The sequence below is a fragment of the Fulmarus glacialis genome, unplaced genomic scaffold (assembly GCF_000690835.1).
Source record: "Fulmarus glacialis isolate BGI_N327 unplaced genomic scaffold, ASM69083v1 scaffold9309, whole genome shotgun sequence".
In the NCBI taxonomy this organism is placed as follows: Eukaryota; Metazoa; Chordata; class Aves; order Procellariiformes; family Procellariidae; genus Fulmarus; species Fulmarus glacialis.
Window position 1 is genome coordinate 12,082 of NW_009235226.1, and position 24,724 is coordinate 36,805.

The 24,724-nt window shown below is 41.2% G+C and overlaps 1 protein-coding gene across 1 annotated transcript in view; it reads left to right on the forward strand.

The window, feature by feature from the left end:
• The window catches only part of ST6GAL2 (ST6 beta-galactosamide alpha-2,6-sialyltranferase 2), a 23,828-nt gene extending 136 nt beyond the window's left edge, over positions 1 to 23,692 (forward strand). The window contains exons 1-5 of the mRNA XM_009585941.1: positions 1 to 825; positions 5,147 to 5,244; positions 8,404 to 8,505; positions 9,624 to 9,798; positions 23,424 to 23,692. The exon at positions 1 to 825 is cut by the window's left edge and continues 136 nt beyond it. Coding sequence (XP_009584236.1) covers positions 1 to 825; positions 5,147 to 5,244; positions 8,404 to 8,505; positions 9,624 to 9,798; positions 23,424 to 23,692 — 1,469 coding nt within the window. The remainder of the gene's footprint in view (positions 826 to 5,146; positions 5,245 to 8,403; positions 8,506 to 9,623; positions 9,799 to 23,423) is intronic.
• The last annotated feature ends 1,032 nt before the right edge of the window (positions 23,693 to 24,724 follow it).

Here is a 24,724-nt window from a genome sequence, read left to right on the forward strand (position 1 = left end):
GTTCCTTTTCTTACATTGAAACTAAGAGGCTTCTGCCCCTTCAGGGCAAGCAGAGAGTCATCATGGGAGCCATTCACGATCCATCATTCTCTGAAGGCATCGATGGGAATGAGGTACTTCTTAACGAAGATCTCTTAGGTACATTTAAATCGGGGACTGGAAGCATTAAGAGATGGACTGATTTGGAAGATGCCTTTAGAAATGAAGATGAGTTTTTTCCATCCCAGATAGGAAGAAAATCAAAAAGTGCTTTCTACCAAGTGAATGATGATTATTTATTTGCTGCTGGTCAGCCTCGGTCACACAATCACCTTCAAGAGATAGCAAAATTCATCTCAGCCAATGAGGATAATCCAAAAGTAAATATTTTACAGAACAACTGGAGCCATCAGAGAAGAATGAGGAGAAGGAGCACAAAGCACAGGAGAAGCCAGATGCTTGATGAATCTGATGACTGGGATGGGCTATATTCCACAATGTCGAAATCCTTTCTTTACAAGCTCTGGAAAGGGGATGTCTCTTCCAAGATGCTAAACCCTCGACTGCAGAAGGCGATGAAAGATTATTTGAGCACCAATAAGCATGGGGTGCGGTTCAAGGGGAAACGAAACTCCAAGTTGACGGGAGACCAGCTATTCTGCGAGCTAAAAGAAAGGGTGAATGTGAAAACAATAGATGGCAAGGAGGCTCCCTTCTCCACTCTTGGATGGGAAAAGCACGTTCCCCAGATTCCACTGGGCAAATTGTATACACATGGCTTTGGGAGCTGTGCTGTAGTTATGTCTGCTGGTGCAATACTGAACTCCTCTCTAGGGGATGAAATAGGTGGGTGAAATGCATCTATTCATGTGCATATATATGTACATGTGTGTGTTCGTGTTTGTCTTTCAAAAGGTTCATTCTTCTCAAGCATGGGTCTGTAAAGTCTGGTTGTTCTCTCTCACCAGCGTTACATGGATGTGAGCTTATGGACTTCAGTGAAGCTGTTCCCTTTCAGGACAATATAACTGAAAGGAAAATCAGGCCTGAAGTCATAATTTGATTTGAAGAAAACAATGATGCCTTCTTATCCTGTTACACCTTGTAGTACAAAGGAGGCACTGGTTTCATCAGATCTGCCATATTTGACATTTTGCTGCAACGTGTTTATTTCTTCAGCAGATTAGAGCCATGTTCAGGTTTTATTCTGCAGAGCTGTGTTGTACCTGTCTGTATTTTGTGGGGGCTCATAGAGAAACTGCTTGTTGTATTGCTATCCCAGACTGAACTTTGTCTTCATGCCAAGAAGCAGTAAAGCATCCTCTTCATCTCCTGCATGTTTAGAGTTCACAGACATACAGAATTCAGACCCTTGAGCAGCCTCATGAGCTGAGGTCAAGTCCCCTGACCTCTTTTCCAAGAGTGAATTTAAATGAGTTCAAGTACCTCCACCCATTGTTTTTCCACTGCTGCACTGAGTCAGTGAGGTTACAGGTGTGCTGAGATGTCAGTATCACACAGAATTCCCCATTTCAGGGTGGGGGTTTTGTGGTAGCTATTCAGAAGAGGATTTGGAGCCATAAAACTAGTCCAGGTCAGTTTTATTTTTTCTTTTAAAAATGAGTGCTACTACTCGTGTTAACGTCTCAGTAGTTCTTCATTTTAGTAGTACACATGCAGTATGCTAAGAGCGCTGAAAGAAGGATGAAATGTATGTCTCAAACTTGCTTCTGGAGCAAGAAGAGTTACCTCCTTCAGCTCTCTATAAAAGCCTTTTGATGTTCACTCGTTAATCCTCCCATCTTCCAGGACTTCACATCCCAATACTTGCTTTATCGCACTGTATCATCTCTCTGGCACAGATGTGTTTCCTTTAAATCTCTGGGATATATTAGAGCTGCTATCATTATCAAACTACTCTAATAGGCTTCCAGCAGATCACGGGTGCCTGCCCGGCCTGCAGCTAAAATCACACCAGGGTAACCCCCAATTTCACAGGAAGCCCCACTGATTTAGAAATCTTTGGGTGAAAAAGGTTAGCAGTTCCTCCCCTCTCCAATGTGTTATCCTTGACTGAAACAAAATCATCTGTCAGTGTTCCCCAATACACCCAGTTTACACCAGTACTGATTAGCGCTGTACTGGAGAATCCATAGCACGTTGTGACATATTTACATAATTACATATTACAGCATGCATCATGACATTTGCACACTTAGGTGCAGCCCAGGTGTGGACTTTGGTGCTTGACATGGTACCTGGGGCCTGTATACTCCTGTGTGTACCCGTTCTTGGGAACTCTCTGGGCACAGAAAGCTTATGCCATTCTCTGAGGAAGAGCTTTTGATTTAATTGGGAAATTGTCATCTGATGCAGCCTAAAGAGAGGAGATGCTGTTTGGTAAGGCCTACACAGAAGTTTCAGGTCTCCTGCTATGTATGGAAAGTGTGTGGGGCAGCAGGAGTCATAGAAGGTTTTTTCTAGGTGTATTCCAGGCCATCGGCAAGCGCTTATGATTGAGCCAAGAATTTGGCCCAGAACTATGGGGGGCCAACTGACTGTTTACAGCCATCCCAGAAGGGCCTGGTGCAAACCTGTGGGTCTTAGTGGTCAGTGCGGCTCCTGGGAAGTGCTAATATACTGGAGACATAGTGCCAGTGTTTCCCACTTAAAATGGAAAATGGAAGCTCCAGCATCTGCTTGTATTATTATTCCCACAGGGAAGACGTTACGCTTCTCCTGCAGAGTCCAGGTAGTATGTGTTACAGCTGAGCTCTTGGCCTTTCCACCTCCCCTCTAGTCCTTGAAAAAGTGAGGAGAGTCTGACCAGGAAGAGAAAGATCAGACTGTCCAAGATGCTCTTTCTCCCTGTGCATGCGCGGCTGTAGGAGAAGACGGCCTTCTCCCAGAGGTGGCACCAGGGCTAACAGCTCTTGGTTGAAAATGCAGGAAAACCTGCCAGTTTGGAGGCACCGTGGGCAGCCGGTGGTGCTGCTCTATGGAGTCCACCTGGCACTGGTGCTGAGCACCCCCGTGTCCGCAGAGGCACGGCAAAGTCAGCATCGTTAGGGAGTGGGGAGAAACACCCCATGCATGAGTTCTGGTTTTTGGGCCATGGGCTGTACAGCCTTGGTTGATGAAGTTGCTTCAGGCAAAAGGCTTTTACTATTTATCCTCCCAAAAGAAAAAAAGGCGAAAGCAAGCAGCAGTGGAGGACCTTTCTCTTCATAGGCCTTTAGCTCCCTCTTCTGTGTTACTATTAGAAACGCAGGCAGAAATGTTACTTTGTGTTCTGCCTTTTGCCCTCCTCCCCCCCACCTCTCCGATTGTTTTTGAGTGAAACTAGACAAGGAAATACTGTGCAAGTACAGCAAACACTCCCATCACGATCAAGCTATTTAATGGGAGAGCCAATTATTTTGGCATCATCAGGAAGTAACAGGGATCTGCGATCAAACCCCAAACTTTTAATGTCTTTAAAATGGTTATCTCCAAATACTTAATAAGTTTAAAATCACTTGACTTAAAACCAGCTATTAGCAGTGTTAAGCTGTGTCCTGATCATATATTTTATGGTCAAGGAAAGGTTTGTGGTCTTGATACGAAGAACCAGCAAGGGTAATGCTGGAAATGCAGCACACTGTCTCAACTAAGTTGTGAACCATACAATTCCTATTTCCCAACCCAATTCCCAGTTCTCCGTCAACAGATTGTCAAAAAGTTGTCAAATGCAGGTCCAAATTTATGTTCTTAAATTCATAAGCAGGTTTCAAGTATAAAGGACCTTTAGTTTTTCTTTCCCTTCTCAAAAAATGTGGAGTACCTGCAGCTTCTGTTGACTTCATGTCCTGTAGCTCCTACACAATGAAGATGCTTATGTTTAGGCAGATGAAGGCTAGGTGTTGACGCTAGGGTGGTCCCTGCATAGAGACATAGAAAAAGCCTCCACTCCTTCTTAGCTTTTGAGGACTTGGGCTTGGTGGACATTTGGCAAAAATCTCTTTTCAGACACAACATGTTAAAGCAAGCAAGTATGGCCGAAATTGGACTGCCGGCTTCATGTCACATAATGTTTTCTTGTTTGGAGTGCAAGAAGTGTGGAGGTGTGAAGGGTAAAGGTGTGAAACGACGGAAGATCCCAGTTTGATAGGATCAGACCTGAACTCCATTGAAGCATGTTGGTTATCTTTGGAAACTTCTGCCTCCTCCATTTTTGAGCTACAGACAACCACATTTTAAGTGACTAGAGATAAACAGCTGTATAAACAACCTATGGGTTAAGGCATTACATGCCCATTTTGGCCTGAATCATACTCTGCTTCCATCGATAGAAGGGATAAAAGTAGACCAAATAGGGCACTATTGACAAGGGACAGTGTGTTTCTGGACAATGGATATAATGTCTTACTCTCCCTCACACCTTTTGGGCTTTGAGACCCCCTTAAAAGAAGCACTGGGAGAGTGATTGTCTTATGCAGCAGAGGCTTGCACATAGTGGCTGCCCTTGACCCATACTTGACCTATAGCAGCTTTTCATTCTGCATGATTCGGAGGTCAACAGCTCATGGGGAAACTTTGACAGTTCAGCTCTGTTGGATCTTTGCTACCAAGGGATCCTCAGGTTTCTGTGTGTGAGCAGGTTTGTGGGCTGACTTCCCTAAAGAGACTCTAAGACTTGTACTGACCTTGAGAATAAGTACACGGTATGATTAATAGGTCTGAGATTTTCATGTATTATAAAATACTGTGAAGCACAGCTTATAGTTAAGTGTTATTCTTCATTCAAATGTGCAGTTATATATCCTTGCAATTAACATGCTTTTGCATGGAGTAATTCTTTGTAAATTTTGCAATGGAAATAGCGAGCAATTGTGTGTACTGGGTGTACTAATAACCTTCCCACACAAAGTTTATCCAATTAAGAGAAATATTTAAGTATTGCAAGATAAATTAATAGATGATTCTGAACTTTTTTCTGGTGGATTTTAATAGTGTTGTATGGCAGATGCAAGAGGATTTTTGTTTGCCCATAGTCGAATGTTTATCATCCTTAGAATATCAAGATCAGAAGAAATGTGGAAGTTTTACGTTAGTTTAGATCATTTGTTTTATTTTACTGTTCTATATTACTAAGAAAAACAAATTACCCCCTCATTTATGCTCCTAGATTCTCACGATGCCGTTCTAAGATTTAATTCTGCTCCGACACGTGGCTATGAAAAAGATGTTGGAAATAAAACAACCATGCGGATCATTAACTCTCAGGTAAGATCTTCCTTTTGTGAATTAAAGTCAATGTCACTTCTGTACAATATGACATTAATTTAATAACTTCTGAGAAAGTGTTGAGTAATCTGGGAAACAGCTAGTGATTTAACAGTCGTGATGTAGAGCAGGTAGAAGTTCTTCCTTACAGGGATGTTCACACTGCTGTCAGTGTAGAGTGATGGCAGTAGTCACTTGATATCCTTGTTTCAAAGAATTGGTTTGTAAAGTTTCTCATGTGTCCTACACCTGAAAAGGCTCTGCAGGATGCCAGAGCTGCCAGTACAGAAGACCTTCACCACAGATCCTGCTCCAGGATCTTCACAAAGCACGGGCTGTGGGGATCCCAAAGCTCTTTTCTCGTATTCTCCAGTTCCCCAATTATTTCCTCGCTGGAAGGCAAAACAAGTGGGAACTGAGTTGTCTTAATACATAACTTTAGGCAAGTCATCGTTCTTTAAAAATTTGCAATGAACTAGTAAAAAACTTTAATGTACACTGGATATTAAATGTAAGGTGAGTTTGTTCATCTGAACGGAAACAAAAAATGGGATTTTCTGCATATGGGTGTTAACAAATAGTTGTGCATTGAGCTACAGTGACACCTGATGGTTGAGAGTAGTTTTTCGATTTTGAAAAAACTGTTGCCTGAGCTCTGGTCTTTGGCAAACCAAGCCTCTTTCTTTTTTATGAAATGCAGCCAAAAAGCAACAAAAGAATTACTGTGAAATTTTATGACATATTGAAAAGGTGACTTGACTTAGTCAACACCAGTAGTATGGCTGGCCACGTAGCATGCTCTGTACATACTGATTCTTGCTGATGAGAGCAAAATTTTCATTTACCGTAATTCTTATGAATTCGTTTTTTCTTATTCTTCTTTTTTGAGTGACTGGCCATACGAAGTCAATCCTTGGTGGATGTGTTCTCTGTGTGTATAAGTTCATGTTCTTTGCCACCGCAGAGAGGACTGTTCATTGTCATTCCCTTCACACTCGTTCTGTAGCTCTCTGTGAGGCTGCAGGACAGACTAGATCTTTGAAGTGATCTGGGTTAAATATGCCCCCTTTCTTTTGCTCAGGGGAAGAAAGCAGAAATATCTTACTCTGGCTTTAGTGCTGAAATCAGTGTACCAGAGAACGTTGACCTTAATGTCATTTATTTTACTTTTTGGGTTTTGTTGGGTTTTTTTCCTTTTCTTTGACTGTTCTCCGTTTTACTGTTACCCAAAACGTTCTGGTGCTCACCATGCCTGAACTCCTGTGCTGGGCCAGGAGGACGATTTAGAAACTTTATTTAGTTGACTAATCTCAGTAGGCTCCCTGTAGGAGAAGAGAGAAATGCCTCCAGGGAGAGATCTGAGCTTTGTTAGCTCCCCAGCAAATTCAGAGAGACTAAACGGCTAAATTAGCTGCTCTCCACAGCTCGTGGCGGGCTGGAGTCCTCCTGGCTCCCAGAGCTGCTGCGGTATGCTCCCACTGGGGTGGTAGTGGAGGGTCCCATAGTCTTCTCTGCTGTGCTCTGTGTTGCTTGCTTTCCACAAGGCCTCTCAAGAAGACACAGGGCATGGCTAAAGTTCAGGCCAGGTCAGCTCACACAGCTTCCTCACAAGTGTTCCACACAAGTGTTCCCATCACCTTTCTGCTCCTTCAAAGAGGTCAGAAGCCACCCGTGATGCTCTGGCCACCTGCTGAGAAACTGGCCTTCCCCTCTCCGGGAGTGAAATCTGCACAGGCCACTTGATAAAAGTTGCTTTCCCTGCCAGTACTGAAGATGGGTTACCCATACAGGTTTACTGACCCTCCTTCCCTCCTCGCTGTTGGAAATTCCTGCATTCAGTTGATTAAAAGGCTGCTGTGGCCCTCTTCTTCCCTCATGTTCTCTGCTGTGAAAGCCCAAAGGACGTGAAGGAAGCCAGTGTAGCCACAACAGATATTGTTGCAGAAGAAACTCATCTCATACATATGAATGCGGAGTCACTAAGAGTGAAATTTGTGTGGACAACACCTCCAAAGGGCTCTTGCTTACTGAAAGGCAAGTAACAGCTCCTTTGTGTGATAACTGTGGAACCAAGCTTTTAAAAGCTTGACCTTTTGGTCTGTTTACTCTGTACTCTCAAAAAAGGAGTTTACGTTCTCAGGCGAAAACTGCTCTGAGAAATGGAGTTGGGGATGCTGATGGCAGCACAACTAATTCTGTTCTTGTTGTAGAAGGGTGATGGAAAGTCATTAAGCTCAAAGTTTATGGTAGGAAGAATATTGCTATGGCAACAATATTATTTTTCTGAAGAAAAGTATGCATAATCAAATGTGGCTCATTGGATGAGAAATGAAAATTAGTATGAATTTATTTGTCTGGAATGTTGATTAGTTTAACAGCTGGAGCCAAATTCACACTGTTTCAACCAATGCTGAAATCATTCAGCTCCATCCTGCCTGAGATTGGATGTACCAGGGATCAGAGAGATCTGGTTAGGCATGGAGGGTCTGGGAAGGGATGAGCCAGCAGGAGTGAAGACTAAACTTCCAGTGGGGTGGGAGGATCAGGCAGAGTACCAGGAGATGCAGGAGGGAGTTACATGAGAGCAGCAGATCAGAGCAATACGACAGTTACTTCAAAAATAGCCCTATCACGTGCCTGTTCCTGGAATTATTTTTCTACGTATACCAGCTTTTGCAGTCATGGTCTAATTTGCCTCTTTGGAGTTACTTGAAATGAGACTGTCTTCCTGTTGAAGCGAGAAAGCAACCTAAAAGGTTGGGGGGGGGAAGGCGAGGAAAGACCTGGGGGCTGTAGCCCTTCAAAGAAAGCTACTCTGTGTCTAAGAAGAGGATCCTGCAGGCGGTCTGAAATACCGCAGCTTTCGTTTTCAAGTTCCAGAATACACAGTAATGTTGATATACAATTATGCAGCATCTCAAGTGGTCCCATCACATCCCTCACAGATGGAGAGTAATTCAGCATACTGCTACTTCAAACTGTCATGAGTGCTGTTTATGGCTAAGCTCTTCTTAAAAAAAGATGCTTAAAATGGACCAGAATTAAAGCAGAACAAACAGCAGTGTGGGGAGGATTGTTCATTTTAGAGAAGGATTTTGCATTTTTTCTGGATCCCACTTGCTTTTAACGCTGTGCAATTCTTTGCATCTGTGTTTGCAGATTCTCACCAACCCAAAACATCACTTTATCGACAGCTCCTTGTACAAAGATGTTACCTTAGTAGCCTGGGATCCTGCCCCTTACTCTGCAAATCTGAACGTGGTAAGATGTCTGCTTGGATCTTTCTTCCCAATCAGTCTGAAAGCACTGGAGAAAATGAATGTATTTAGTACCGCAGTCTCCTGGTTCTCACTTGTTACAATGAACCCCAAAGTCTGTCTTTATCTAAGGAGTGGGGAATGCTAATTTTGCATGAATTGGTCAAAATTGGTTTGTTGGTCAAAAGTTTCTTAGTAGCCAGCACTTGTACTGGAATGGACTGCTCTGAGATGCTAGGGTAGATGGACAATGGGGTTGTTTTTGATAAAATACTGCTATTTACACATAACAGTGACTTTTCTGTGTGTTTGCCAAGGAGGCAACGTTGCTAGATTTCAGAAGGAGGTTTTATCAGGAAAGGTGAAGAATCGCATCCGTTTTTTCCCACCTTCCCCTCTGCCATTGCAGACAAAATACAACACCTTAATGAAAATCTCTCTTGGCGCCATCCCCATTTCTCAGGCCTCCTCCCCACCAGTCTTCCCTTTGTGTCCACTCCCCCACAGCCATCTGTGCCCCGCCGTCCGCCCCCTCACTGAGAGCAGCAGACGTCCATCTGGTTGTCACTGGGGGAGTCTCTGCTTTGGCTGGTGCTGCAGCTCCAATGGACCAGTTGATCTGATGGTTCTTGGCAGGGGGAGCTCGGAGCTGAGCAGGCTGCAAAGTAGAAAGTAAACCTTCATCTGCTGAACTCCCTTAGCAACAGATGCCGGAGGCTCCTGCCTCCTACGCAGGCTGCCGTCAGCCTGCTTCACGTGGTGCTGCTGCCTCCATCAGTGACAGGGACACTTTCAGAGGAAGGTTCACACCCCACGCCCGGATCTTGTGGCAAGGCTCTTTGAACCCCTTGTTTAACGCGGGCCTGTGAGGGGGAGATGAGGTTGGCTCGTCCCCCTGCAGTGAATTGCTTATTGGGAGTCTCTGTGTGAAGAAAGGAAACAGAATAGCCCAGAGTGAGGACTGGCTTTCCAGGAGAAGCATCCACCAGTGCAGACTGCCTTGCTACCTTTGCTTCTGTTCTGAAGAACGCAAATGAAGCTAGTTCACGTTATTGTACGTGTAGTGTTCAAAACACATTTGATACTGTAAGATTAAAAAACGTCTTACTTTTTTCCTCCCAGTGGTATAAGAAGCCAGACTACAATCTGTTCACTCCCTACGTACAGCATCGGAGGAAGAATCCAAACCAGCCATTTTACATTCTCCATCCAAAGTTTATATGGCAGCTCTGGGACATCATTCAGGAGAACACTAAAGAGAAGATACAGCCCAATCCTCCTTCTTCAGGTTTTATTGGTAGGTGTATCAAAGATGGGCCCAGTAGACGTGTTAGATTAAAAAAAAGTAAAAAATTATAAATGTGTACATTGTGTGAGGATCAAGTCCATACACATGTACTCTTTGTTCTTGGTGCTTTATACAGAAACAATGACTAGCTAAAACACACAGTTTGAGAACTAGAAAATAACTGGGTGAATTTAATGTTCTGCTTTTTTGCCCTTCACATCCATAATATGCATACCATATTATAAAACATACATATATCTCTGAGAAATTTGTATTATTCCATATCAATTTATCTGTTGAGAACCTACTCAATTCTGAAGTTCTTCTTTGTTGGGATCATAGAGCAGAGACGCATCAGACAAGTGAAAGCATATGGCAGATCATACAGAGAGGATGAAATCACTGACAGGCCAAGCTGTAGTCCCTACACAGGTCAAAGAATGGGATTTCCCATGCCCTGTCGCGGCTTCCAGTGCTCAGTCTGAAAGTGCCCAAAGCACCCCTCTTCTTCTTACACTTGAAGGAATACAGTTCACTGTATTTTTTGGTCCTTCCTTAGCATTTCTTGGGGGATAATTTGGCACTGTGCCCACAGTTCATACAGCATAATGACTTATCTGATGCATAGCAGGTCCTGATCATGAGTGTCTAAAGGATGCAAGTAGTCAGAGTAGCAAGGCTGAGTCAGGGTCTTCCTTGCTCATGCTTCTAGAGACGCAGAGGGCAGTAGAGCTCCAAATACCATCTTCTGCTTCGGAAGCTCCATCCTTTCCTCCTTGACATTGTGATATTGGTCTATGTATTTGCTGCAGTCAGAAAATGTTCTTTTTATTTTCTATCTGAATCTGAAAGCGAAGATACCTGAGATTGCATCCGACATGGGAAAACCAGTTCTGAGCATTTACCTTGGGTTCTGTATACAGTAGTGGCATCCCAGGATATTGTGGAGCCACCAAAGGCCTGGGGGAGGGTGCTGAAGTTCTCAGAGATGACATAAAGGTGTCTGGGAGATGCCCATCTATGACCTGAGTGGGTTGTGCTTACCTGGAGCATGAGTGGAAAGAAGAGGAGGAGGAGTGTGTTGGAGGAGGATGGCTTGGCAGTTGGTTACTTCTTGAAGTGAGATTTTTGGAACCTGCTTGTAAAAATTCATAAGGAGAAGTCTGCTCATGTGGAATGATCTCACCAGCAGCATTCAAATTTTGCAAAAGCATTTCTTGGAGTAATGAAGCTGTTGACAAAAATAGATTAACAGCTGCTGATCATAAGAATAATGAAGAGGATCATTGTCAATCTGTACTTCCACCATATATAAGAAAGACATCAGAAGCTTTCTTTGAAGAAATGGAGTTAATTTCACTGTAAGAATAGAACAGTAATCTTCAACCCCAAATCTAAATGTTCCTGACAAAAAAAAATCCTTCAAGCAGAGAATGCTTTGAAAATATCAATCATTAAATAAGCAAAAACATTAACAACAAAAGCAGATACAGATATATATACTCTCTGTGTACAGATGCAAATTTGCTTCCTTCACCTGTACTGGGAATTCTTTTCCAAAGGAGATGCTTAGACGTTTTGGTAATGCTATTATTAGCTTTAAGAAAACAAGGCAGTAAGGCAAGCTTATTGGGAGTCATATCCACCTCATTTGATAACTAGCTACTGTTCTTGTAGATGTATTTTAAATATTTTATTAGGGAAAGGCTTCCTATTTTAGTAACCTTATTGAATGGATGTCTATGCATTGCATATGTAATGTAATACAAACTGTGAGACAGCACAGAAACGCAACTGCATATTGTCAAAGGTGGGCATAAAGGGCAAGATAAAGCATAAAAAATACAATACAGCTTGGCAGAAATCTGAAAAGTCATGTTGGCCTTCAGATCAGGTATCTCTCAACAATTCCTGCAGCAAATATCCAGTTGGAACTGAAGCTGGCAGACACAACTGAGTGCACCTGTATGAAAGGTGTATCCTGAATGTTGAGCTTCTACCCGATTCTTATAAAATCTATAAAATTATTTCCTATAAAATAATAGAAAGAATGGGTAAATGATGACCATCTTAAAATATGAGTGTCTTAATTACAAGAAGATATGTGAAAATGGTTTATTAAATGGCCACACTGCTAATACCATCGTGCTCAAAACAGCTATATGAAGGAAGATAGGCTGTTGTTAAATAGAGGGTATGAATTTTCACAGGCAGAGGAACCTGTATCCCTGAATGTGAGCTCTTTATAGCATGGACCATAGTGATTCTAATCACTTTATTAGAATAACTTATTGTAAGCCTGTGTGCAATGCTCTGCAATTAGAACAAATACAGACTCTGCGCAAGGATCTGGTTTGTCCATGTTTACAGCGGCAGAAAGTCAGGCAGCCCTCTGTGAGCTGCGGTTACTTCTGGAGGAAGAGCAGCAGTTCCTCACATCACTGTTGCTGCCAGTAACATGGAAAAGGTGAAAAAAAAATGGTTCTAGATCAAGTGAAGCACTTTTGTTTCAAGCTTTTTAACCCTCTTTAGCCCCAGTTTACAAAATTGGACAAATGTATAAATTAAAACATGGAAACATCAGACTATTTCCTTTCAGGAATATCAGGAATGTTTTAGGGTGGTCTTAGAGTGTTTCTTCAGTAATTACATTTTTCACCTGACAATTGTATCTATTTCTGCTGTTTAGGACTACTTATAAGAAACTGAGTCTTCCCGAAGGGAGGATGCTTGGTGGAATGTGTTCTCATGGTGTTCTTCTGCGGCAGTGAGTCACCATCCTTCAGCAGTGATTGATGTCAGGGGAATCTTTTAACATTGTTAATAGCTGTATTAAAGTACTTAAGTCACAATATTATTAAGTCTCTTGGAAAAGAGGCCAGTGGGTCATTTGTGGGGAAGAGGTAGTCTCTTGCATGCTGTGACTTCAGGGGAATGAGAGAGTGAGAAGAGGTAGCATCTTTTTTCCCTGGTTTCTCCACTGCGTGGGAGCTAGGGAGAAGGACATTTTTTGTGCTTCCTTTGGGGTATGGGATGCCCTGTCTCAGCTCCTTCCTGGAGCCACTGGTTCCCCAAAACCCTACGTACATTAGGTCTGAGCCGGCAGGTTGCTAAGGAGAGGCAATCGCACTGCAATAGCTGGTGGTTTGGGTGAGGGAAGCGTAGCGCCTGTCCCAGCTGTAGAGGAGGGGAGAAGAGAGGATGGGGAGAGAAGTGTGGCACAGAGCAGGATTGATTGTGCTCTACAGGTTACGTACAAAATAAGGCACAAGTCTAGAATGCTTTAGTAATACCACATTTTGTGTACATTCACTTACTGTTTTAAGCCTTTTAAATATGTCACTGCTTCCAGCCACTTCTGAAATGGTAACACACAACACACTACGGAGGTCTAAAACCAGGTGAGATGAATATTACCCAACACAGATCAGCTTCCTCCAAGAACAAAGTTTCTCCGTTCCTCTCCATCAGGTTCTAATCTGTAGATGTTCCTGTCTTCGGTTTTTTTCTAAACGGGCTGTCAGCTCGCGGCAGCCCATCCGTCACCGGTGCCAAGCTGCGCCTCAACAACGCTACAAGCAGACCCACATCTGACCACAGTCTTTTCCGCTAATTTTGTTACTGCTTTAACACTGTTTTATACCCAGCCTAGTGATGGGTGTAAGTACAGGACATCTTTGAAAGTAGGCTGAACTCATTGACTGTCAAATCGCTGCCTGTATGTTAGGTGTTAACTTCTGGGGGTATACCATGTCTGGGAAGGATTAACTTGGCACAGACAAGTCACTCTTTAGTGTGGTATTTTCTAGCTCAAAGGCTATGAATAATGACCAAGAAAACACAGAGACTGTTTTTTTTGTGGAGAAAGGTTCACCAGGGTAAACCAAAGCTTTTATTTTAATCTGGGAGTCTCTTTTGGCTTGTTTTCTGAGACACTGATGTGGACTTTCCCTGGCTTGTAACTGTCTTATGTGGCATGTCATAGCTTAGCTAATGTCACTCCTTATTATAAATTATTTACTCTTTATCTCCCTAATCTAATCCTTAGATGAGCTTTGAGAACCCATTCTTGCATATTTTTGCATCATTTTTGCAGTGGCATATTTTTGCATCATTTTTGCAATGGCATATTTTTGCATCATTTTTGCAGCTGCCACCTTTGTGCTTTTAAACAAAACTCTGCACAGTATTCTCATCATCTTGCATTAGCATTAGGCTATTGCCGTGGTGGCTTTTTGCAGTTAAATTTGTTGGTTCACATTTGGCTGAAAATTGGGTTTGTTAAATGAGTATTGATATGTTTGTATCTCGTCTTGGACTTTGATCTACTCCATTTTTCTCAGAAGAAATGTAAGCATCCAACCACCAAATCTGGGATTTGGATTCCACTGGCAAATCCTAAATTAACAGTTGAAAAAAGTCACTCTTACTGGGGAAGGATTTGCCCTGTCTTTTGGCAGCAGAAGTAAGTGTTACCTGTTCACTTCCTATTAATACATTTTTCACCTTGAAATATGAACTGAGTCTTCCTCCCCTCTTTCTGAACATATCAAAGCTCAGTTTTTAATTGAGGCTGGTGGTGTATAAATCGGCAGTCTCTATTTTTACCGTTCTGCTGTAAGAAAACTGTCCCTATACCCTCGTTGGTAGCCTATGTAAACAACCTAGTTCTGACCTTATATTTTTGTCATCTGAAGACCAAGACTAAAACTGCTTCTTTGAGTTTCTCAAGAACAGCATTCTGTGTGTGCATTGGATAGGATGATACATTAGCATTCAGAAAGTTTGGGGGCTTTTTAATAATGTCTAGATTATATACAGGCTTTTCTGTGAAGATTTTGCTCCTGTCCATTGTTTATTAACTGGATTTGCTATGGATTACTAGTTACCGTAGTCCATTGCTAGCTTACCTCTTCAGAGGTGAATTTACTTGAAATTCACATTTATATACCCTTATATATCCAGCAGCTTTTGTCCTTTTAAAAAGCTAGTTGAAAGCTCTGACTGTGGGTTGTTTTTTTTTTTTACTCCCAAATCAAAACATGGTCTGTGTAGATTTTTACATTTTAGATTGTCTGTATGGGTGGTAGTCTTTACTATGTGTTGTAGCTTTTAGCATAATATATGAACCACTGAATGCAAAATGATAACTAAGCCCAGATTACTTTATTGTTGGGAGAGAGAAAGGCTTGTTTGAGGCTTTACAGTTGACATTACAGATATAACAGTTATGCATCATTAATAGTTGATAACATTATTTTAATCTTCATTTGCATGCATCGAGACAATCGTACAAGCAAGACTATCATTACACTGCAACATTAGCAGATCATTGTATGGCTAAGAACTTAAATTTAAAATGGCTTCAGAGAGCATGTTGAATAGAAGAATGCAGCTGATCTCCAGCTCTGCTTAGAAAAAATACACGTGCGTGAACTGAAAGAAACAATTTGACATATTAAGAGTTGCCTTTATTACTGTTACTTACTCAGCTGTTTGCCAGCAGTTGGTGAAGGAACAGAATAGTGCTTACTCTTTCCAGCTCAGTTTTGTTCAAGTATTATCACGCAAATAAATAATACCTCCAAAACCTAAGCTTTACATTCTTCTTATTCTAATAAAAAGCACTCTGAAATTTGAGCATCTTCTACTTCCTGAAATACAGAGATAAAAGAGCAAACTCTCCTCTCACACCACCCCAAATCACATAAAAAAATCTTTACTATTCTAGTGTATCACCCAAATTTGAATAATACATTTAAAATTATATGATATTACTGGTCAGCATTTTCCAGTCTATGCTCATATTACAGAATATATTATTGTGATTAATGTATGGCTTTTTGCATTCAGCATTAAGTGATAAATACGTCATTTTCTAGGTCTACTATATAATGTGAGTACATCAAAGACGACAAATACCGCGCAACTTACTAAGCTTAGGCACAGCGCCATTTGGTGACAATTAAATTCCTTAATAAATGTTTGGTTTTCTGTAAATTTAGGTAGTGTTTTCTTGTGGTTAGTATTTGTCATAGTTCATGAACTAAACAGAGGTAAAAGAATTCTTTTTAAGAAAAATAGTACTTTAAAAAGCCAGAGCTATTTTTACTATATGTTCCAAAGAATAGCTGAGGCACATTTGGCCCAGTTTCAGAGTGACAAATTTTCCTGTGGTTCCTGAAATCCAATCAAGAGAGGACAAATAGAGACTATAGAAGTAGATTAACATACAGAAGACTAAATGTTTTACGTTTATTTGTAATGCTTTCAAGTGCACGTATTATCAAACATAAACTTACTGGTGTGTCTTGCTAAATTCTTTTCTGTAACTAAATTTGTGGTGTGTGTGAAATGAGACACATTGTGAGTATAATAATCAAATTATGTGTATTTAAATGTTTTCAGCATCTCTTACATTTTGTTAAAATGATGCTGAGTTCTTGCCGAATGTTTGAATTACACTTATTATTCTAGATGCCTTCGTACAGCATCTGTTGTATTCAGGTATATTAAACTGTATTTTATTTACTTGCAAACTAGAGAACATTCTTTTTAAATTAGTGTGCTAACCACAAAGCCTAATTGTACTGTACAAAAGATGCATGTTAGAAATTCAAAACCTCTTGAGTCATTAAAATTGACAAATTGAAAAACATTTTCTCCTTTTGATTAGAATCCATAGTATATGTTCATTTGTATAAACTATCCATGCAAGGAATTTAATCTTAATTTAATTCTGGTTTAAATGTTTTCAGCTCAGACTGTAAAAGCTCAGGAGTTTGTTTGTGCCAATTGGACTAAGTTTAAACCATATCCAACACTTCCTGACACCGCAGATATCTGCCAAATAGGAAGAAAAAGTAACACATCTTTCTGAGGATTTTGAAATACTAATATATAATATTTTGAGATACATAATACTTTATTAGAACCTAACATTGTACTGTTGTAACAAACTTGCAGGTTGACTGTTTCTCTGACAGCCACATCATTTTTTTGGAATAACATATCTTAAAATATTTTAGAAAGAATATTCTATGCTCACAATCCTTTTTTTTTTTTTGTCCAATACGGTATTCAGGAACATTGTCATTCAGCTATAAAAGATTCATAAAGCACACCTTTGAATGATCTACTATAAAACAACTTTTCTCCACACAGGCAGAATTATTTTGCATTTTTCCATTTTCCATTTTTCCAAGGGGACTTTTGAAAATCCAGCAAGGGCATTAGAATTAGATTAGAGTGGCCTATACAGAAATATCTTCAGTTGTTATTTTGAATGTATGGTTGTACCAATCATGTTTGCCAAAGCTAAAATCATGACAGATATCCTGACTTTTTCCTTACTATGAAATGTAAATTGGATATTTGAGATCTAGAAGTTTTAAAGCTTAAGCATCAGATCTGGAAGAGACCAGGTCTGATGGTCATTTTCGCACCTGCTTGCTGGTTTCAGAGTCATGCCTACAATATTATTTTTGCATGCTCCAGTAAACATCTGAAAAGATTCAACAGCTCCATTTCCATCCTTGGAGATACTCAGTATTGGGCTGGACAGGACCCCAAGCAACCTGATCTAACTTCAAAGTTGTCCCTGCTCCAAGGGGACTCTGAACTGCCTGCACAGTTCCCTCCAGACCCTTCCACAAATCTCATGGCAATGTCATCACTCAGACTGGCAATATTTCTGCTGGTTTGTACTGGAGCTTAACAAGTTCTTGACAAAATCCCCTAGGCATGATAGTAATACTGCCACTACTAGATTAATCCAATTAATCTAGTTAATCTAGTTTTTACTGAGCTTTTTTAGGGCCCACTGATGAAAAGCAGACTTTGCGTTGTGCCCCATGGACTTCTCTTGGCATTCATTCTAAGGAGTACTTCACCCTCTTTTCATGTTTGCATGCTATAGATAGCCTATAGGCTTTCCCTTTCAGGTTTTACTTTTTCTTAAGTTGTGCATGTCCTCTGGCCTTCCCTAAATACTTTGTAATTCTCTGCTTTCATTCCTCTTCCCGTACCTTAATCCTTATGAGTGTAAAAAAAGCCATCTCCTCTCAGCTTAATCCTTGCACATAAAATTGACTTCTGTTTATGGTCCATGGCTAGGTCAGTCAGAGAGCAGGACTCATGCCACCTAGCTTTAGATGTCTCCGGTGCAGGTCTGTATTTGTGTTAGTCAGCTTCAGACTTATCAGAGCAAAAAATAGGCACCTCTTAAATATGGCTATGAGACCTGTGTTCCCCTCTACATGTGAAATTTTCATCCCACACTGGGAGTGCAGGTAGAACTCGTGCACTACAGGTATCCGTGCTGCCACTCAGGCATGCCCTACAGTCAACAGAAAGAAACAGGAATTTCTGGGGCATGACTTGTATGAGCCATTTTTAAATGTCCTCTCTGGGATGAGTAGATATGCATTGCTTCCTAAAAGCGCCCACTTTCTTCTACAGACAGCAAAGGAGCCTGTGATACCTATCTCAGGTGTGAGTAACTGCACCAGTGGGCACATTTGGTCAGATGAATCACACTTTGTTTTCATTTCTTCTCACAGTGCTCCCAGAAAAGCCGATTACGTTATTTTTTCATGAAGCTCCAAAAGCTTCTGACCTAGGAGAGTGGCGGAGAAGGTGCTTGGTAACAAGAGCGAGACTCTTATTTTCAGTTTCTGCCTAGTCACTGGAACAACACAGGGAACAATTCATCCCATCCTAAAGTAGACATCTAAAATAAGTCACATGAGTTGTGCCTTAGAAATGCCTGTCTCCTGCGTTGTCTGTAAAGAGTGCTTTAGACCAGCTAGGTTAGAGATGGGCATGAACATCTCAGTGAGATTAATTCTGTCCAGACTATAAGGTGTTGGGACAACGACTATCTCATCATGCTCATTAATGTCTTCTTAGGTCATGTCTAAGCCAGTCTGTACTGTTTTATATGTAGTAATTGTGCATTGACTGAAAACTAACTTAAGGACTGTGAGCAAAGACAAATATTGAAGTGTATCATATGGAAATTCTTCACCCTATAGGCTATCAAACAATTTAGTTTTCATTCATACTGATGCTGATGATCATAGAGGAGTGATGAGATATGAAACGAACTTGCAGATAATACTGAATCGGGCAGTGATGTGAAAAGTACACGGACGAAAGAAATAAGTAGGTAGGCATGTACTCTGGGCAATATAGGGAAAGGAAGTAAACTTGGAAACTACAGGTTAATACGTGTGGGAGGAAATGCAAAGAGATTCAGCCACAGAAGAGAAACCTAGGAAGTGATAATACAGAAAGAGATGTGTAAAGATAACAAATGGGATAACAAATGAGAAATGAGGTAGGACTTCACAAGTAAGACTGGCAAGCAAAACAGGTTAACAGAAGGAAGGTCAAGTCAGCAAGCAGTCAGGTACATACCTCTTCTTTATATTTGTGATTGCATCCGAAACATAAAAGTTCAAAGGTAATGTAAAAAATATTTTGGGGATCATGTAAGCGCCAAAAAGCTATTAGTAATTTCAAAAAGATTATAACATCACTGAAGGTAACTGGGGGAGAGAAGGGGAGATGGGGAAACTGAGTTGTGAGGTAAATGAAAACATAGACAGCTTGGCACACTTATACCTGCTGGATACAGATGTCAGTAGCTCACTGCAATGTTGTTAACACCAAGCAAAATGAGAAACTGCGTTAGAGTGGTACTAAAAAACATGGGCTGGAACATGAGACCCGTGGCCTGGGGAGCTCTGTTGGCAGCCCTTTTTTTGGGGACCAAAAGAAAACAAGCCAGACATGGCATTAGAAAGTAAAGAGAATAAAAACTGAATATATCCAAGCACACGGACTGGTGTAAATGTCCTCATGGTTTAAACTGCTGCTGTTCTTTTAAAGATGGTTGATTCATGGTTTTTGTGATCTTAAATTTCAGTAATGGCTCTACAACACTGGGGCTGTTCCCTGTGGAGGGGGTTCACATCCTCTAAGGCCCAGGACAGAACTGAACCATTTATTCCGTATTTTAGTGAGGACTCTATTCATACAAAGAAAACAGCTTCTTTTCCAAAAAGACCATTTTGGGTTTGGTTTTTTTTTTTGCCTTCCCTCCCTTCCGTCTTTAATATAGTGCTACCCCACCTTTTGTTTTTGAACGAAACAGCGTGAGCTGTAGATTGTGTGTGAAATCCTGCATGCCCTGGGATCTCGCCCATAGGTGGTTGGGGTGTGAATGCTGGTTGTACCGCACCATTGATCTCTTTGGCTGGGGGTCTGTGGTGTTAGAGGTGCTAAAAGAGAAAAAGTCTGGCACTGACCCCTGTTTTTCCCCAGAGTAGGGTTTGGGCACTTGACACGTGCACCAGATCTGGAAGTCTCAGGAGTGCTCCCATTTCCACCAGGACAGATAAGCCTCTATAGCCCAGGGACACCTCTGTATGTGGTAATCTCTACTCATTGTCTTAGGTCATCTTTCAGTTTGTTGACCCTAGACTTCAATGCAAAGATGTGCTGTAAATTAGCTGTTACCACTCAGAAACCAGCCTGTCGAGTCACTGCCTTTCCTCCCTCAAAACATCATTGTCCATCATGAGCAAAAACTTGAATGGACTGTCAGAAATTATGGTTATTTATGAGCAACCTAATCTGAAATCCCAAGACATGGACTGGATGGAACAACGCAGGAAAGGCAAGGAGCTAAACTAGATAGCCCAGCATGCCTTTTAGATTGATTCTAGAGGACATTGATCCACAGATCACTAAGAACTAAAACTCTACCACTTCTAAGTGCTCCATTAACTAATTTACAGGAAAGTCAATGATATTGCTTAAAATTTTGTCATTATTGAACCATACCTGCAGGGATGTGGCCATCCTCAGTATTATTAAGGAAATTATAAGAGCGTCCCAATTTTTGTTCTTGGCAGTTTTCCTATCCCACAAATGGCAACTTCCTTTATTAATTTTAAGGTTAGCTGGGTAATGCGGCAGCGAAATGAAACACACTCTCGTTAAGGCTTGTACTTTCCGTCAGAGCTAATTTTCCTAAGACATTGGTGGTACAGCTTTCGAAACTGGCTCCAGGCTTGGCTCTGGGGGAGAAGTCATTTTACTGTCTGTTTCTGGATGTGGTTTGTTACTGCAGGCATTTCCATCGTCCATCCTCTGATTAAGCTGGATAACGGTTACCTTGGAGTGGCAGGTGGGCTCTCCATCAGTGGAGGAAGGAGGTTGGCAGTGGAAAAGCTGACGAAAGCATTTGTAAAACTGAAACAACAAACAAACAATTCTAGACATAGTTGCTAGGCAGGCTACAATTCAGGACATCTCTCTAACAGTTTGGAGGCAAGGAAACATGGTTTCTTAAGCTTGTACTTTTTGCTCAAATAGGGATTAAATATTTTTTCACCGTGAATCCACGTTTCTTCCTGCTTAAGACTAAAGTTCACTTAAAATTTTGGACTTTTCCTTTGAAATTGATATGCTTAGCTTTTCTGAGACCATAGACTCTGTAGAGTGTAAAGCTGTAGAACAATCTAAAACATTTTCAGAACCTTTCATTTATGATAACAGAAGATTTAATCACAGAAGTAATTGTTTTTCGGTTACTTCACACATCAGGCAGGGAAAAAATCATTTTGATAATCTAATGATACACAGCAGGGAGAACATAAGGTTCTTTTCATTAGCAAGCCATTGAAATCTCTGTGTTCCCAAACTGCAAACTAAACTTCAGAAAATGGCTTTGCTTAATTAACGAACCAAAATAATTTTTTATGTTAATTCATGTCACTTCTGAGAATTCCCCAAAACACCTTTGATGCTTTATGATTCCAAAGCTGTTGTACAGAAAAAAACCAACAATTACATCAGTTCTCATTTGTAAGTGCAAAGTGAGCAGAATTAGTACAGCTGTCTCCTCTGAGACTTGACAGTCATATTTAATGGATAGGGGTACCAGATACAAGTGCTTCAATACATTTTCTATATATTTTTATTTCTTAAGTGAAACCTTGAAAAGAATGGTGTCCAATGCTTACTCCGTCATTTTCCTTTCACATGGCTATGGGAAACAGAAAATGATCCCAGGAACTGTGATTGATGTGAAAGTATTGCAGTTTAGACAGTGCTGTTGATCAATAGCCAATATTAGTCCCTTTGAAAACGTGCAGCCGCAACAGCAAGATTTCTCTCGTTTCAAAGCTATAAAGACCACCTGTAAGTATGGATTTACAATTGTGCCATAGGAAAACAAAGTTTGCATAAGCCCACCTATCTTCCTTCTGAATCTGTCCTGTTCTAGTTTTGATCTTGAGCATGGGATGAGGAGAGTAACAGCATCTTAGCACTGCGCCCAAGGTCAAAGCGAACCTTTACCTGGCTTTAAACAGGAAATTAATTTCCATATGGCCTTTCTTAGCCGCTGTTGATAGTGCTGATGATAGTCTGCCATTGACATGTGGCAGGAAAAAATGGGTTGGCATTATGGATTGCTTCTTGCTGAGTAGGAGGTGGTCAGGGCCTTTTCCAGGTGACAGCGGTGACAGCGCGTCTCTAAGAAGGAATTCACCTTCCTCAGCCTCTCTCCGTGAGGCTCTTCACAAAATTCACAGAAGCTGTGGGCTTTTCTGCTACCACTACATGGCTGATGCTTCTTTATATGTCCTGGATGTATTTAGACTACCTTCTTGGTAGTGTCTTCCTGCCTAGAAAGAAGCAAGTGGATGGAGAAAGTGGAATTGGTTCAATTCTAGACTACGAAAGACCAACATTGTAATAATGTGGAGACGTTTCAAGGGCTACATTGATACCCTAATATTGCCAATGATCTGAATGAACCATCCAAAAGTTGTCAAGGGAAGAAACATGGGTGATACTGGCCCATCTTTCTATTCCTGTTTCCCCTTGCCATGGTGTACAAAAAAGGAAAGGGAAATCAGTCAGATTCTTCATAGCCTTGAAGATTAGGATGTACGTAAATATTTGCAAGACGCAGATAGCCAAAAGCACAGAGGAGGATAGAATGGGCGTACCAGGAATTTTTTTGTATCTCCTGTACAGAGTTTAGCTGTGGAAGTGGTAGAAGTACCAAGAAGAGCTCCTTAAAAACACCAGACAACTGCTCTGCGTGTATGTGTGTGTTCTGTATTCTGCAGGTGAATGTAAAGACCTGGTCTGTCTTGCTAAATAGCTTCAAGAACTGATAATATTACAAGAAAACCAAGAGAAGTGATCAGTTGACTCAAAAAAAATAGCATGCAGCTGCATTAGGTCCCTGATTCTTGTGTGGGATGTTTTGTGGACAGGATAGGGTACGTGGTGGGAGGTGGGAGAGGGCAGTCTTCTCACTCAAGGAGGCTGATGGTGGTATGCAAGCCCTTTATAGGCTTTTTACTCTTTCCTTATGATTGTTGTCCTACCCCATCGACTCTACAGGAATCACGATCTTTATGTATCAGGGACAAGTGAAAGCTGCCCTAATAAAAAGAACTATCACTCCACTTAATTTTACAGAAGTAATACTTAAGGTGTGCAACACCAACGGAAAGCAAGAAGGAAAAAGAGATTGGGTGACTGCAGGGAAATTTCTGAGAAAGGTGAAATCTGGGACTCACTTTTGTTTTCACTTTCTGCTCCAGGTATCCTCGTCATGATGTCCATGTGTAACGAAGTGCACGTGTACGAATACATCCCTTCAGTCCGACAGACCGACCTATGTCACTACCATGAACTCTACTACGATGCAGCTTGTACCTTAGGGGCCTACCACCCACTGCTCTATGAGAAGCTTTTGGTGCAGAGGATGAACAAAGGTTTGCAGGATGATCTGTATCGGAAGGGGAAAGTCATTTTGCCAGGGTTCAAAGCTGTCAAGTGCCCCGAACGAAATAATTTCTCACACTTGTAGAAGAGAGTGCTTCAGAAACAATGTGCAATAAGGTACTACTGTCGTACTATAAACAAGAAGAGAATACTTGAAAAATGTATCTTAGACCAATCTAGTCTGGAGTCTATAAATTGTAATTAAGTAGCAGGCATGAGAAATACTTCTTTTCTGAGCCTGAGTATTTATTACTGCTTTGCAAATAGTTAAAGAAAAAAAAAAAGGCTTAGCTCATGAAAGGTGCAAAGGACATACTTAGGCAGAAATATAATGTATTGTTGTGGGTGTGACTGTCAGAATTTGTCGGTGGTCTCTTATGCCACATATGCTAGACTGTAACTTTTTTTTAAATGAACTTATTTAACTGTTAAACCTGGCATTGTGAAACAGCCTCTATTGTTCATGTACAGAGTGGCCAGTTGAACAATGCAGCGTTTCTCATGGCTCCATGGGATTTTCACACTCTCCAAGAATGAAGTAATCGCTACTCCGAGCTGTGCAGTCATTGACTAGAGCAGACTTTAATTCCCGTTCGTATGCAGGCTCGGTTACAAGACTCCAACTGTATAGGGGGCCTTATGGTGGCTGTGAAGTCAGTGCAGATGGGAGATGGCTGTACACACAGCTAAACCAGTTAAACTACTGGATGTACTTTTGATGCCAGATGCCCCTGCTCGCACTGACTGCGTGGGGCAGAGGGAAAAGAGGAATGTCTCATTGCTTTAGAGAGCAACAAATATATTCATAACCCTGGGAGGCCTATCAAGAGGGTGTAAGTGAGACGGAAATGATGCCTTTCCCTGGTCTGCACAGATAAAGAAGATACAGAGAAAGCCAAGGGAGGCTGTGCAGCGCTCACATATGACACTGAAAGCAAGCATTGAGGGAGCTCACCTTTCTGCAGCAAAGATAGCATTCAGGATTACAGACATCATTTGTGAGGTATTTCATTGGGATCCAAATCAAACTCACTTGTTCACAAGTTACTGCTTTTAAGAAAGTATAGAGAGTTTTCTGACAAAAGAAGAGGATATCAGCATTTTTTATTTGACATTT